A 15,327-nucleotide genomic window follows, 5' to 3' on the forward strand; every position below is an offset into this window, starting at 1 on the left:
CGAAATAGTTTGCGCCGCTGCTGTAATTGTGAGCACGAGTCCTCGACGTGCACCGGTCTGTTGGTGTGTTTGTTGACTCATCCTTGTGCAGACAATCGACCAAACACAATTATTAAACAACGCCGAGTGGACAATCCAGTTATTCTGACTGACTACTCCTTTCAGCTGCATAGCGAACCACTCTACACGCCCGACACAGGTTTAACATACAGCATCAAGCATATGTTAATATGTTATCGTTTCTATAGTAACAGCTCATTCACAGGTATGTAAAGGGCTACATCAAACTCACAGTGGTGGCTTGGTTAACTGGGGTTTAAGCCCCAGTACTGCCAGGCTCTGGGTTACTGATCGGAAGGTCGGGGGTCCAAGCGACAGTTCTGCCAAGCTGCCACTGTTGGGCCCTTGATCAAGGCCCTTAACTCTCTCTGCTCCAGGGGGCGCTGTATCATGGCTGACCCTGCGCTCTGACCCCAACTTCCTGACATGATGGGGTATGCGAAGAAAAGAATTTGACTGTGCATCAATAAAGACTCATTATCATTATCGTTATAATTGTTGATTTGGAGACGTTTTTTGCTAAAGAGATGTTTATTGAACTTTTATGGAAGGAGTCTCCAGTGTCAGAGGTAAAGCTGTCATTTTTTAAAAAAGTATCATCTTCAGCACAGAGGAGCTTGCGCTAACTTTCCACAACATTAGATGTAACTATAAATGGAAAATTTTTTTAAAGTGTAACGATTGACAAACTGGTGGGGTATAAAAAGAATAGAGCGTTCCGGGGCTTGCTGTTGTAGGAAAATACTCGAAGGGGGTGCAAATATTTAAAGCGATACACGTCTGTTTTTCCGCTATCGATGTCTTAACATGTATTCTTTGAAAACTTATGGCACTTGTGACGAAGAAACATTCGTGAAATTGTAAACATTCCGTCGCTATAAATTCCATAGAAATTCGAGATTTTTGTCGTAAGGGTACACAAACTTTTTCACTCAGATTTGCCTATTTGTAAAAATACTACGAATAATCTTGTTGGATAAATATAATCGGGCAGAATTGTGTTAACTCGCAGAGGATTTTGATTTTGATTTTTTTCTTTCATAGTTTGAATGATTTCCGAGGTTAAATGTTATTTTGCGTTAATATGTTATTGACTCTTTGGGTGATTTTTCTTCTCCAGTGAATATCGGATGAACGATCGATTAATATTTGACCCGAATGATCTTTATCGCAGTTAAGGAGATGACCGAGTGTGTCTGAACGTCTGCCATGGCACTAAAGGAGCTCCCTGTACCTGGAGTTATAATTACTGCTGCTGCGGTGGTGCTCTGCTTACTTGGTGAGGAAGGATAAAGATTTCCTAGCTAAAAGATTAATATCTATGTGTTATTCGTGTTAGTATTGATATTAGTATGTGTTATCCTGTGCTAGGTGGAGTCGGAGGTGAGCGGACCACGCTGCGGGCCAAACAGGGAGGTTCGGCGCTGCTGAATTGCCCCCTCAGTCCTCCGGCGGAGGTTTCCTCGGCTTCGCTGCACGTAGTCGAGTGGGTCCGGCGGGATTACGACGTTCCCATCCTTATGAAGTTCGGCGCACACGCACCACGAGTGCATCCCAGATATGAAGGTGAGCGTAACAGAATTGACTAGCGTGACTAGCATAGCGTTTGAATGTGTGCATGTGTGGAAATCTGTGCAGCGGATAGCATGGGAGGTGGGAGTATTTACTTATGGAAAGTACGTGTCGGTGTGGTGGATGGTGGGAAGACGTTTTCAGTATTGTGCACTCTGTCCCACGTCTCTAATTTGTGTACGATACTGAAGACACCATTCTAGAAATCCATCCCTTCCATAAGTTTGTGCCCCTCTTACACTTACAGTGATGTATAGTAATTTCTGTGAAGGATGTTTACTCGCGAATGTGAACGACCAAAGTCTTACCGTCTGTGTGGGTAATATGCCGTGACCTATAGTTTCTTTGTTTATGATTTTATCATTTGTCTAAGCCACTGAGAGTCAAAATTGCATATGAAGTCAATTCCTGGTTGAAACGGAGAATCAGAGAGCTTAGATTAGTAACCGAACTTCACTAAATAGCCGAACCTAGCTAGCAAATAAAGTTAGATAAAGTCTGTAGAGATAATTAGCAATATATCATAGCTTTAGCTTCTTTGTGTAATATTTGATAACATGAACACAATCCAAAATCAGTCACCCTTGGTAATATTCAAGCAATTAACGCCACTTAAATAAACAGCCTAGTCGCCTAGTCTAGTTAGCAAACATAGCTAGATAATGTTCGTGGAGATAATTCCCAAGATAGCTAAAGATTCTTTAAGATTCATGAATACATACAAGGCGGAACCTGACCATTTTAGACGTTATAAATACGTTCAACTAGCTAGCTAAGAATGTTAGATAATACTTGTAGAGATAATTAGCCAGGTATATTAGCTACATTTTATGCTAATCTAGCTAGCTAAGAAAGTTAGATAATACTTGTAGAGATAATTAGCCAGGTATATTAGCTACACTTTATGCTACTCTAGCTAGCTAAGAAAGTTCGATAATACTTGTAGAGACAATTAGCCAGGTATATTAGCTACACTTTATGCTAATCTAGCTAGCTAAGAAAGTTAGATAATACGTGTAGAGATAATTAACCAGGTAAATTAGCTACACTTTATGCTAATCTAGCTAGCTAAGAAAGTTCGATAATACTTGTAGAGACAATTAGATAGGTATATTAGCTACACTTTATGCTAATCTAGCTAGCTAAGAAAGTTAGATAATACTTGTAGAGACAATTAGATAGGTATATTAGCTACACTTTATGCTAATCTAGCTAGCTAAGAAAGTTAGATAATACTTGTAGAGATAATTAGCCAGGTATATTAGCTACAATTCACGCTAATCTTGCTAGCTAATAAAGTTAGATAAAGTTTCTAGAGAGAATTAAGACGATAGCCTAGCTAAAGTTTCTTTGTGCTATGATTAATACTATGCTGAAACACAAGCTGAAATCAGTTCCCCTCGGGAAGATTTAAATTAATCGAAACTTTTAAATAACTTTTTCTGGCTGGTAACATATAAAATAAGACCGCTAGTGGTCCTGTAGCTGTTTTGCTAACCCCTACACCTTGTCGCCGTGCCACTCCCTCGTTGCTGTAACTGTACTCTTCCGTGTCCGACGCGACGTCCTCGCTTTTCCTCCGTCGTTGCGTATTGTGTGCTCCGAGGCTGCGGCACAAAGGGCGTGTTTGAATAGGACACCCGAGTCAATGGACCGCGCGCGGAGCTTGTCCTTAAAAAGGCACACAATGCCGCTAATGTGGAGGAGACGAACGGCTGCCGTGGTTACGTGGCGGGCTGCCATCGTGCCCCCTGTCCAAATGGAGGGTTCGACCCTACGACCTTTCATTAGCTGAGAGACAGATTTCATTAGCTGGCTGCGTAGCCGCGGGACGGTCTGCATCTGTCCGTCGCTCTGTTTCCAGGACGATTCAGGAAGGAATGTTTGTAGGAGGTATTAATGCTACCGTGGCTAACAGTCAATGGAACCAGCTTGCTAGTTTGTACAGTGAAGCTATTAGCGATTGTTAGCGTCATTTCTTCCGCCCAGGATGAGGTTCCCGGCCTCCGGTTTCAAATGATTGCATATGATTTTCATCTGATTTCCATTTCCTCAAGCACAGAACAATCGCATGCTGTTCGAAACCCACGGAATCTGATAGGGCACGCTGATGCTAAATAAAGATTAAACTGTCTAGATCTCATCTAAGTAAAGTGCACGTGCTTTAAATGATACTTCCTGTAATCTAAGATTAGAGCCTAAATTCCTTTCTATTACAGTGGATTCAGTATCTGTAAGCTCTGACAGCACTTTTCCAGCTGTGATATGAACGATAGGTTTATATAAATGCTTATTTATTAACATTATTCATGTTTTCCGACATATTCTGGACAGATGGAGTAGGAGTTTACGCTTTGTGGTTTCTTTGCGACTTTAAATATAAAAGATAAGAAGAGAGGCTGGTGAGGCAACGACTCTTTCTAGCTGCTTTAAAGAGCTATATAGCAGCTTTCTAGCTGACTCTTTCTAGCTGACTCTTTCTAGCTGATTCTTTCTAGCTGGCTCTTTCTAGCTGACTCTTTCTAGCTGGCTCTTTCTAGCTGACTCTTTCTAGCTGACTCTTTCTAACTGACTCTGTCTAGCTGACTCTTTCTAGCTGATTCTTTCTAGCTGGCTCTTTCTAGCTGGCTCTTTCTAACTGACTCTTTCTAGCTGACTCTTTCTAACTGACTCTTTCTAGCTGATTCTTTCTAGCTGGCTCTTTCTAGCTGATTCTTTCTAACTGACTCTTTCTAGCTGACTCTTTCTAGCTGCTGTAACGTAAGTGAGAACATGAACTAACGTGTTTCACGGACGTTTCACAACATTAACCTTCTAACAGTCGTGTTTTATTCTTCGTGCATAAATCAGTGTAATTAATAATGAAATGTATATAAACATGAAATATTTACTCTATTAATATTTTCCTACATTACCCTGGCTCCTTTCTTCCTTGTTTTCTTCCTATTTAGCTTGCTTTTCCCCCTTCCTTCCTTTCTTCCTTCCTTCTTTCCTTCCTTTTTTCTTTCCTACCTTACCCTCGCTCCCTCCTTCCTTGCTTTCTTCCTTCCTTCCTTCCTTCCTTTTTCTTTCCTACCTTACGCTTGCTCCTTCCTTCCTTGCTTTCTTCCTTCCTTCCTTCCTTCCTTTTTCTTTCCTACCTTACGCTTGCTCCTTCCTTCCTCGCTTTCTTCCTTCCTTCCTTCCTTCCTTTTATCCCCGTTTTTCTTTCCTACCTTATCTTCGCTCCTTCCTTCCTTCCTTCCTTTCTTTTTCTTTATCTTGCTTTTCCCACTTCCTTCCTTCCTTCTTTCCTTCCTTTTTTCTTTCCTACCTTACCCTCGCTCCCTCCTTCCTTGCGTTCTTCCTTCCTTCCTTCCTTTTTCTTTCCTACCTTACGCTTGCACCTTCCTTCCTCGCTTTCTTCCTTCCTTCCTTCCTTCCTTTTATCCCCGTTTCTTTCCTACCTTACCTTCGCTCCTTCCTTCCTTCCTTTCTTTTTCTTTATCTTGCTTTTCCCCCTTCCTTCCTTCCTTCTTTCCTTCCTTTTTTCTTTCCTACCTTACCTTCGCTCCTTCCTTCCTTCCTTTCTTTTTCTTTATCTTGCTTTCCCCCCTTCCTTCCTTCCTTCCTTCCTTCTTTCCTTCCTTTTTTCTTTCCTACCTTACCCTCGCTCCCTCCTTCCTTGCTTTCTTTCTCCCTTCTTTCCTTTTTCCCGTTTCTTCCCTACCTTACCTTCGCTCCTTCCTTCCTTCCCTTCTTTTTCTTTAGCTTGCTTCTCCCCCTTCCTTTCTTCTTTCCTTCATTCCTTCCATTTCTTTCCTACCTTGCCCTCGCTCCTTCCTTTCTTCCTTCCTTTATTCCTTTCTATCATACTTTAGTTCCCCCCTGTTTTTTCTTCCTTCCTTCTTTTATTTTCTTTCCTACACGGCTGTCTTTCTTAACGTTTGGACTAGCGTTCTTCCCCTCCTACTTTCTGTAAAATGATGGTCTGTTTCACTTTATAAATTGTTGATAATGTTCGTTTCCTTGTTGAATTGTTGAAAACCGTTGTTGAAACTGGTTTAGAATAACAGCGGCCCCGTTTATAGCTGCTACAGTATATATTAAGTTATAACAGGGACCATCTCGTTTCCTGGATGTTCCACAACATAACTATAATATAACTATAAACAGACGTGTCGTTCTTTATTGAATAAAAACTGCAATAATTTGTAAGGAGGCGTTTTATAAGAGGAGCTGCTCCGTACTAAAATAACGTTCTGCAAAGAAAAAAAAAAAAGTTTTTTTTTTTTTTTTTGCGGTCGTCTCGCAAAAGCAGAGAAAACCGTCGTGATTGTGTAGAAGCATCGACGATGATCATGAGCATGAAGAAACACTCGGCGTATTTTCACCCTGAAAATATCATATTATAAATCTGTATGAGAAAGCGTCCTGGATGAAAATCCCCACTCGATAGCGTATTATTAACATTCCCAAACAAGGAAACGAAACACTTTCCTGATGTAAAACAGGAGCAGGACAAAGACGTCTGGAAGGATTTAGGATTTGGCGTCTCGTCTAACCCCGAGCTCACGTTCTGTTTGAGCAACAACAAAAGATTTCGAGGGACTTTTTGTCTCAGGTGGAGATGACTGCTGGCTTACAGGACGGTGGGATGATGATGATGATGATGAAGTTACATGCCCTCAGGTTATAAACCTTGTCTCAGGTGGTCTAGTGTTGCTCATTGTCGTGTGTTAGTGTTACTCCAGTCATGAAAGTAGAGTCCTTCGGGACAAAAACCGTCCTGGATGCAACGAAACCCCCCCTGGAAAAAAAACAGCACAATGCTGGAGTTTATTTATACGCATTAGACAGGAATCCGAGCTGTAACGCACATCGCAGGTTCGTGTCGATATGTTATCGTTTCTACGGTAACAGCTCATTCACGGGGACTTGTACTTGTTTAAAAGCCTGTAATCATTTTTTTTTTGGAAGGAGTCTCCAGTGTCAGCGCTCTGGTCGCAGAGCAGTTTACGCTTCGTGATTTCTCGAAAACATGACACGATTTTTGTTTTCTTTCTCAGGCGCTGTTCACACTAATGCGTTTTCGTTTTAAAACGCATAACTGTTGCTACGGTTACGCCGGTCGTCTACACTACTCCGGCGTTTTCGACTCTCGTAAACGGAGACTTTCGGAAACGCCGAAGACCCCGTTTTAGTCTGAAAACTCCGGGCTCGCGTTTCAGTGTAAAACAGACCAGAACGTTTTGAAAACGAAGGCGTGGCTTCACTCACATTCGCGCCCCGATTGGTTCTTTTCTGGATCATCGCGTTTTCTTCCCTGATTCGTCAAGCCCCTACCACATGACCGTTACGCTACGTTGATCGTATACGCAACAAGACGGAGACTGAACCGCGAGCTTTGCTGGCTTTCTCGTCATTCTTAGCCGCCGTTGTGCGGTTCCACTCTGTATTATATAACACTGCAGCTGCTACACGCGCAAGAGGCGAGCTACGATTAGAGCGATCGCCAACAAATCTCATTTCGAGCGGCGTAAGCCCTACACGGAACGCCGGTTTGGACTAGCAACCGACTTCCTGTTTACACTCGTATGCGCATGCCCAGTGTGCACGAATGGTCACGTGACATACGTTTACGGTCGTATAGCGTGGACGTAGATCGTTTCCGAAACGCGGCGGAAACGCCGGCGTGGACGAGGATCGTTTCCGTTTTAGAACGAAAAGGCACCAGTGTAAACAGGGTCTCGGAGAGAGAGAAAGAAAGAGAGGCTGGTGAAGGAGCGTCTATTTATAGCTGCGATAACGTAAGTGACAGCAGGAGCATGACTTGTTTCTTGGACGTTCCACAAGCTTCTTCTTCACTAAATAATAATAATAATAATAATAATAATAATAATAATAATAATAATAAACCCTTCTTAAATGATCATGCTGTAAGCTACCGGAGCCACCATTACTGCTCATCCAGTAAATTCGCCGAAACAGGAAATGATGTTTTTACCGCGTTGTCATGCGGTTTCATGGCAGTTCGGTGTTTAGTATACAGAGCAGATACATGTGGGTGTTACAGAAAGGTGAGATCGGTGTCTGATGTCACAAGGTGTATGTTTTATAACACCACTTCTGTTCTCGACTCTGATTGGTCAGAAGGCATTGATTAGTTTTCTATAAGAGCATGGATTAAACAGGAGTCCCAGCTTCTAATACGTTGCGGTTTCTATAGTAACAGCTCTTCTGTATGCGGATCAGTCGAGGTCGGTCGGGAAGTTTTCTATAAGGAGGCATGTATGTAATATTTATGGAGGCGTTTACGTCTTGCAGCTTTTTTTTTTTCGTGCTTTTCTCTAAACTTTTTGACTATTATTATTTCCTTCTTTCATTTCTTTCTTCTGTTCCTCCTTCCTCCCTCGCTTCTTAGGCTCTCTTTCTTTTCTTTTTTTTATTTTACCCTCACTCCGTCCATACTTCGTTCCAGAATTTTTTTCTTCTTTAGTTTTTTTTCCCCACCTGTTTTCTTTCATTCTTTCCTACATACTTTCCTACATTGACTTCTTCCTTCCTTCCTTCCTTCCTTCCTTCCTTTCTTCCTTTTCTTTCCTACATAACCTTCGCTCCTTTCTTTCTTTCTGTCTTTCTTTCTTTAGTTTTCTTATTCTTCCTTTTCCCCCTCCGTGTTTCTTTTATTTTCTTTCCTACCCTTCGCTCCTTCCTTCCTTTCTTTCTTCCTTTTCTTTCCTACGTAACCTTCGCTCCTTTCTTTCTTTCTTTCTTTCTTTAATTTTCTTATTCCTCCTTTTTCCTTCTGTTTCTTTTTTCTTTCCTACCCTTTGCTCCTTCCTTTTCTTCCTTCCTTCCTTCCTTCCTTTCTTTCTTCCTTTTCTTTCCTACATAACCTTCGCTCCTTTCTTTCTTTCTTTCTTTCTTTAGTTTTCTTATTCCTCCTTTTTCCTCTCCATGTTTCTTTTATTTTCTTTCCTACCCTTCGCTCCTTCCTTTCCTTCCTTCCTTCCTTCCTTCCTCCCTTCCTTCCTTCCTTTCTTCCTTTTCTTTCCTACATAACCTTCGCTCCTTTCTTTCTTTCTTTCTTTAATTTTCTTATTCCTCCTTTTTCCTTCTGTTTCTTTTATTTTCTTTCCTACCCTTTGCTCCTTCCTTTTCTTCCTTCCTTCCTTCCTTCCTTCCTTCCTTTCTTTCTTCCTTTTCTTTCCTACATAACCTTCGCTCCTTTCTTTCTTTCTTTCTTTCTTTCTTTCTTTCTTTCTTTAGTTTTCTTATTCTTCCTTTTTCCTCTCCATGTTTCTTTTATTTTCTTTCCTACCCTTCGCTCCTTCCTTCCTTCCTTCCTTCCTTCCTTTCTTTCTTCCTTTTCTTTCCTACATAACCTTCGCTCCTTTCTTTCTTTCTTTCTTTAGTTTTCTTATTCTTCCTTTTTCCCCTCCATGTTTCTTTTATTTTCTTTCCTACCCTTTGCTCCTTCCTTTCCTTCCTTCCTTTCTTTCTTCCTTTTCTTTCCTACATAACCTTTGCTCCTTTCTTTCTTTCTTTCTTTAATTTTCTTATTCCTCCTTTTTCCTTCTACGTTTCTTTTATTTTCTTTCCTACCCTTCGCTCCTTCCTTTCCTTCCTTCCTTCCTTTCTTTCTTTCTTCCTTTTCTTTCCTACATAACGTTTGCTCCTTTCTTTCTTTCTTTCTTTCTTTCTTTCTTTAGTTTTCCTATTCCTCCTTTTCCCCCTCCATGTTTCTTTTATTTTCTTTCCTACCCTTCGCTCCTTCCTTTCCTTCCTTCCTTCCTTTCTTTCTTGCTTTAGTTTCCTTCCCCCATTTTCCTTCCTTGCTTCTTTTAGTGTCTTTCCTACATTACTATCTTTCTTACCTTTATGACTAGCATTATTCCCCTCCTCGCTTCTTCTAGTTTTTCTTCCTTCCTCTCTATCAGTGCTATGTATGGAATTGTTTTGATTATTGTCTGTAAAGCACTTTGAGCTGCGTTTTGAACCGTACAGATAGTGCTACATATATTCCTGCGTCGGCTGGAAGTTTCGCTGGGTTTGTCTGCACAATGGAAAGCCCGCATTGTTCGCCTGTGAGTGTATTATAACAGTGCGGTTGCGGTCATTGTGCCCCAGGCTTAAGAAACACCCCCCGTGTATTGTCCATGCTTTCCCACCCAACCCCCACACGTCTGCATTGACCAAGTCCCTGCGTCACATCTCTCTCTCTCTCTCTCTCTCTCTCTCTCTCTCTCTCTCTTCACAACCTGCCACTGAAGTTTCGACTCTTTTAACGTGCTATGATTCAAATTTCAAATGAAAACAAGGCCTTAAAACAGAACAATGGGAGCAAAGCCGGTGGATATTGTGGCTCGGGGTGAAACTCTACCTGCTCTCTCCCGAGCTGAAACCTGAGAGTGTGTATACGGGAAACACTTGCCGAGGCAGAAGAGGGAAGAGGCGATGGATTCCCCGGTTCAGACCCCCGGGCGGTGTAACAGAAGGTTGGCAGTAATGCGTGGAGGGACTGAGACGGGCTTTGGGACTGCACTAATGGCTTTGACGCAGGAGATTAGCCATGAAACGCTCCAGCAGCACTGTGATCATGCGCACTGAATTATGGTCTGTGTGCGAAGCTCTTCCCGTTCCTCCTGCCGTGATCTCGCTGTCTGACAGAACCGAGAAACCTTTACTGGGTTATTATTTCAGCTTCTCTCGGCGTACAGCACTGCTGCGGCGTCAGCGTGACACTAAACACGATAACACTAACATGTCATCTATAGGAAATGGGCATCGGACATGAGCTGGGAAATGTAGAGCTTGATAAGCGTCTAACTTTTAACTGCTGGTGCAGAATTGATTTCCCTAGAGAACACAACAGAACGTCCTGCTGAGAAATGAGCTCACAAGTGAGCCGACTTAGAAGGATTAATAAAACTTCTTCCACATAATATCCTTCCTTCCTTCCTTCCTTCCTTCCTTAGTTTCCTTCCTTCCTTCCTTCCTTCCTCAGTTTCCTTCCTTCCTTCCTTCCTTCCTTCCTTCCCTTCCTTCCTTCCTTCCTTCCTTCCTTAGTTTCCTTCCTTCCTTCCTTCCTTCCTTAGTTTCCTTCCTTCCTTCCTTCCTTCCTTCCTTAGTTTCCTTCCTTCCTTCCTTCCTTCCTTAGTTTCCTTCCTTCCTTCCTTCCTTAGTTTCCTTCCTTCCTTCCTTCCTTCCTCAGTTTCCTTCCTTCCTTCCTTCCTTCCTTAGTTTCCTTCCTTCCTTCCTTCCTTAGTTTCCTTCCTTCCTTCCTTCCTTAGTTTCCTTCCTTCCCTCCTTCCTTAGTTTCCTTCCTTCCTTCCTTCCTTCCTTAGTTTCCTTCCTTCCTTCCTTCCTTAGTTTCTTTCCTTCCTTCCTTACTTCCTTAGTTTCCTTCCTTCCTTCCTTAGTTTCTTTCTTTCTTTTGACTATCATTATTTCCCTCCTTCATTCCTTTCCTACACTTGTCCTATACCTTTCTCGCTTCTTTAGTATTGTTTCTTTCATTCTTCTGTTCATATGTTCATCAAAGAAATTTTCTTTCTTTCTTCCTTCCTTTCTTCCTTCCTTTCTTCCTTCCTTTCTTTCTGTCTTTCTTTCTTTCTTTATTTATTTCTTCCTTCCTTTCTTTCTTTCTTTCTTCCTTCCTTTCTTTCTGTCTTTCTTTCTTTCTTTATTTATTCCTTCCTTCCTTTCTTCCGTTCTTTCTTTCTTCCTTTCTTTATTTCTTCCTTCCTTCCTTCCTTTCTTTCTTTCTTTCTTTATTTATTTCTTCATTCCTTCCTTTCTTTATTTCTTAATTCCTTCCTTTCTTTCTTTCTTCCTTCCTTCCTTCCTTCCTTTCTTTCTTTCTTTCTTTCTTAATTCCTTCCTTCCTTTCTTTCTTTCTTTCTTTCTTAATTCCTTCCTTCCTTTCTTTCTTTAGTTCTTCCTTCCTTTCTTTCTTTCTTTCTTTCTTTCTTTCTTTATTTATTTATTTCTTCCTTCCTTTCTTTCTTTCTTCCTTCCTTTCTTTTTTTCTTTCTATTTCTTCCTTCCTTTCTTTCTTTCTTTATTTATTTCTTCCTTCCTTCCTTTCTTTCTTTCTTTATTTCTTCCTTCCTTTCTTTCTTTCTTTATTTCTTCCTTCCTTTCTTTCTTTCTTTATTTATTTCTTCCTTCCTTCCTTCCTTCCTTCCTTTCTTTCTTTCTTTATTTCTTCCTTCCTTCCTTTCTTTCTTCCTTTCTTTATTTCTTTCTTTCTTTCTTTCTTTCTTTATTTCTTCATTCCTTCCTTTCTTTATTTCTTAATTCCTTCCTTCCTTTCTTTCTTTCTTCCTTCCTTCCTTCCTTTCTTTCTTTCTTTCTTTCTTAATTCCTTCCTTCCTTCCTTTCTTTCTTTCTTGCTTTCTTAATTTCTTCCTTCCTTTCTTTCTTTATTTCTTCCTTCCTTTCTTTCTTTCTTTCTTTCTTTATTTATTTCTTCCTTCCTTCCTTTCTTTCTTTCTTCCTTCCTTTCTTTTTTTCTTTCTATTTCTTCCTTCCTTTCTTTCTTTCTTTATTTATTTCTTCCTTCCTTCCTTTCTTTCTTTCTTTCTTTCTTTCTTTCTTTATTTCTTCCTTACTTCCTTTCTTTATTTCTTTATTTCTTCCTTCCTTTCTTTCTTTCTTTATTTCTTCCTTCCTTCCTTTCTTTCTTTCTTTCTTCCTTCCTTTCTTTCTTTCTTCCTTCCTTCCTTTCTTTCTTTCTTTATTTATTTCTTCCTTCCTTTCTTTCTTTCTTTCTTTCTTTATTTCTTCCTTCCTTCCTTCCTTTCTTTCTTCCTTCCTTTCTTTCTTTCTTTCTTTCTTTATTTCTTCCTTCCTTCCTTTCTTTCTTTCTTTCTTTATTTCTTCCTTCCTTTCTTTCTGTCTTTCGGTCCCCTTCTTCCTCCCTGAAAAGTTTGCCTGTAGGTCAGGGAGAGTAGGTGATGGTGAGAGGAGTGTGTGAGGGAAACATGGGGTTTGCTGTTATAGGAAAATAATCAGGAAGTGGTGTGAGGAAGCAGAAATATTAATAATATTATTTCAGGTTGTTTTCCTCTAGCAGCACGTCCCAGAGTGTTTTATTCCTCTTATGCCACAGCAGTTTGTCAGCGATTACAATAACCTCTTATCACTACGTACGTTTTTATCCATTTATGGTTACATGTAACGTTGTGGAACGTCCAGTTTAGGCCCAGCGCTGTTGCGCGTTTAATGACGTCACGCCTGTTAGCAAAGCACTGCAGCATGAGTTGCTCCGGGGTCACGAAACCCCTCCCCTCCCCCCATGGTGCCCCTCCCCCCGGTACCTCTTCACTACCCCCACCCCCACTAAAGGTTTATAGACGTTTTTAAAATGACTATAGAAAAAAAAAACACACCTTTTTTCTGGTATGAACAGGAAGTGAGTGTTGTAAACAGGAAGTGAGTGTTGTAAACAGGAAGGGAATGTTAGTTGTTCACTGTGTGTAATTTCACACCATGTTCAGCTGAACCCTCTGGATGCTCGAGTGACATAGCAACAGAGTGTGTGTTTGTGCTGTGAGTATGCAGTGTGCAGTGGAGTGTGGATAATCGCTCGGCAACAGTGTGTGTGTGTGTGTGTGTGTGTGTGTGTGTGTGTGTTTTGAAGTGGTTCCCTACTGAATGAGGAAGCAGGTGGACACACAGATGACACCTTTGAAAACTTTTTTACTTTGTTGACTCTGTGTGGAGTTTTTTACTGAGTTCTAACCACATCTCTAAACTTTTACCTTTACTGACCCCGCCTCCATCTCTCTCTCTCTCTCTCTCTCTCTCTCTCTCTCTCTCTATCTATCTATCTAAAAAGTTATTCCTTTTTTACTAATATGGGATTCTTTCTTTCATCCTTCTTCTTTAGTATTCTTTTTCATACGTTTGTTCATATATTCTTCCTTCCTTGGATGCTTCTTTACTTTTTCTTTCTTTCTTTCTTTCTTTCCTTTACTTCTTTCTTTCTTCCTTCCTTCCTTTTATTTTCTTCAATGCTTCTTTCTTTCTTTCTTTTTTCAAACTTTACTTCTCTTTTTTATTTTTTTTCCTTCCTCCTTCTTTTCTTTCTTTCTTTCTTTCTTTTTTTCTTTCTTTGCTTTCTTTTTTTCCTTCTCTCTTTCTTTCTTCTTTACTTTTCTTTGATGCTTCTTTATTGCTTTCTTTTTTCTTCCTTCTTTACTTTTCTTTTTGGTTTCTTTTTTTTCTTCTTTCTTTTTTTCCTTCTTTACCTTTCGTTGATGCTGCTCTCTCGCTTCTTTACTTTTCTTTGAAGCTTCTTTCTTTGAAGCTTCTTTCTTTCTTTCTTTCTGTCACAGAATCCCTTTCCTTTTCTTTTTTCCTTTCTATTTTTTGCACCAGTTGCATATTTCTGTTTCCACTGTCCTTCCGTCTCATTCTCTCCATTCTCTTTACCTCTTTAATATTTCTCCCTCTCTCTCTCTCTCTCTCTCTCTCTCTCTCTCTCACACACACACACACATCCTGTCCTCGCTGCAGTTGGAAGGTGAGTAATCCTGCTCTGAAGTCACTACCTCGCTCATGTGATTTCAGTCCTTGTCTCCATGGCAACTACATTCAAATCTCGACCACGGCTTGCACTGGTGTTTAACTCCGGATCACCGTCCGAGTCCGAGTGTGTGTGTGTGTGTGTGTGTGTGTTTACACAGAGACCGGTCAGTGTGATCTGTGCTGTGCTGTAAGCTCTCAGCTGCGGGTGCTTGTAGACGAGTGAAGTGGAGTAAACAGGCGTGTGCTGGAGCTCGGCGCCGCTCCTGTTGTCGCAGCGTGGACTCCACGGTGCCTTCTGGTCCTCAGGGGAGCGGGTTAATGATTAGCATCAGCACCTAGCATAAAAAAAACAACATCATGGCATGTGACTCAGTTTGGCACGGCACGCACGAGTCACAGCTTTAACACCGAGACGCTGTCGTGATTCACTTCTTCACCACGCGGAGGACAAAAACAAACAAACAAACAAACACACCAACACACAAACACACAAACACACACATACTGCTCCGTCCTCAGTGCTGATTATTTCCCTACAGCAGCACACGCGTTTTATTCCTCTTCTCTCACAGCACTTTACCATCGTTAGTTCTGTCCATCAACCAACACCGTACTGTTTATCCATTTACTGTTACAGTTAATGTTTTCCCTTCTTACTATCATCATTCCCTCCTTTCTTTCTTTCTTTCTTTCTCTCTATTACACAATTCTTTCTTTCCTTATTACTACTACAGAACTCCTTTCTTTCTTTCTTTCTTTCTTTCTGTCTATTACACAATTCTTTCTTTCCTTATTACTATTACAGAACTCCTTTCTTTCTTTCTTTCTTTCTTTCTTTCTCTCTATTACACAATTCTTTCTTTCCTTATTACTACTACAGAACTCCTTTCTTTCTTTCTTTCTTTCTTTCTGTCTATTACAGAATTCTTTCTTTCCTTATTACTACTACAGAACTCCTTTCTTTCTTTCTTTCTTTCTTTCTGTCTATTACAGAATTCTTTCTTTCCTTATTACTACTACAGAACTCCTTTCTTTCTTTCTTTCTTTCTTTCTTTCTCTCTATTACAGAATTCTTTCTTTCCTTATTACTATTACAGAACTCCTTTCTTTCTTTCTTTCTTTCTTTCTGTCTATTACAGAATTCTTTCTTTCTTTCTTTCTTTCTTTCTCTCTATT

General features: G+C 40.6%; 1 protein-coding gene across 1 annotated transcript in view; it reads left to right on the plus strand.

The window, feature by feature from the left end:
- The first annotated feature begins 289 nt into the window (after positions 1-289).
- Positions 290-15,327, plus strand: part of LOC128620075 (protein turtle homolog A-like) — a 32,243-nt gene continuing 17,205 nt past the window's right edge. The window contains exons 1-3 of the mRNA XM_053644726.1: positions 290-494; positions 1,235-1,339; positions 1,432-1,626. Coding sequence (XP_053500701.1) covers positions 1,270-1,339; positions 1,432-1,626 — 265 coding nt within the window. The 5' untranslated portion in view covers positions 290-494; positions 1,235-1,269. The remainder of the gene's footprint in view (positions 495-1,234; positions 1,340-1,431; positions 1,627-15,327) is intronic.

This window comes from Ictalurus furcatus, chromosome 16, assembly GCF_023375685.1.
Source record: "Ictalurus furcatus strain D&B chromosome 16, Billie_1.0, whole genome shotgun sequence".
NCBI classification, from domain to species: domain Eukaryota; kingdom Metazoa; phylum Chordata; class Actinopteri; order Siluriformes; family Ictaluridae; genus Ictalurus; species Ictalurus furcatus.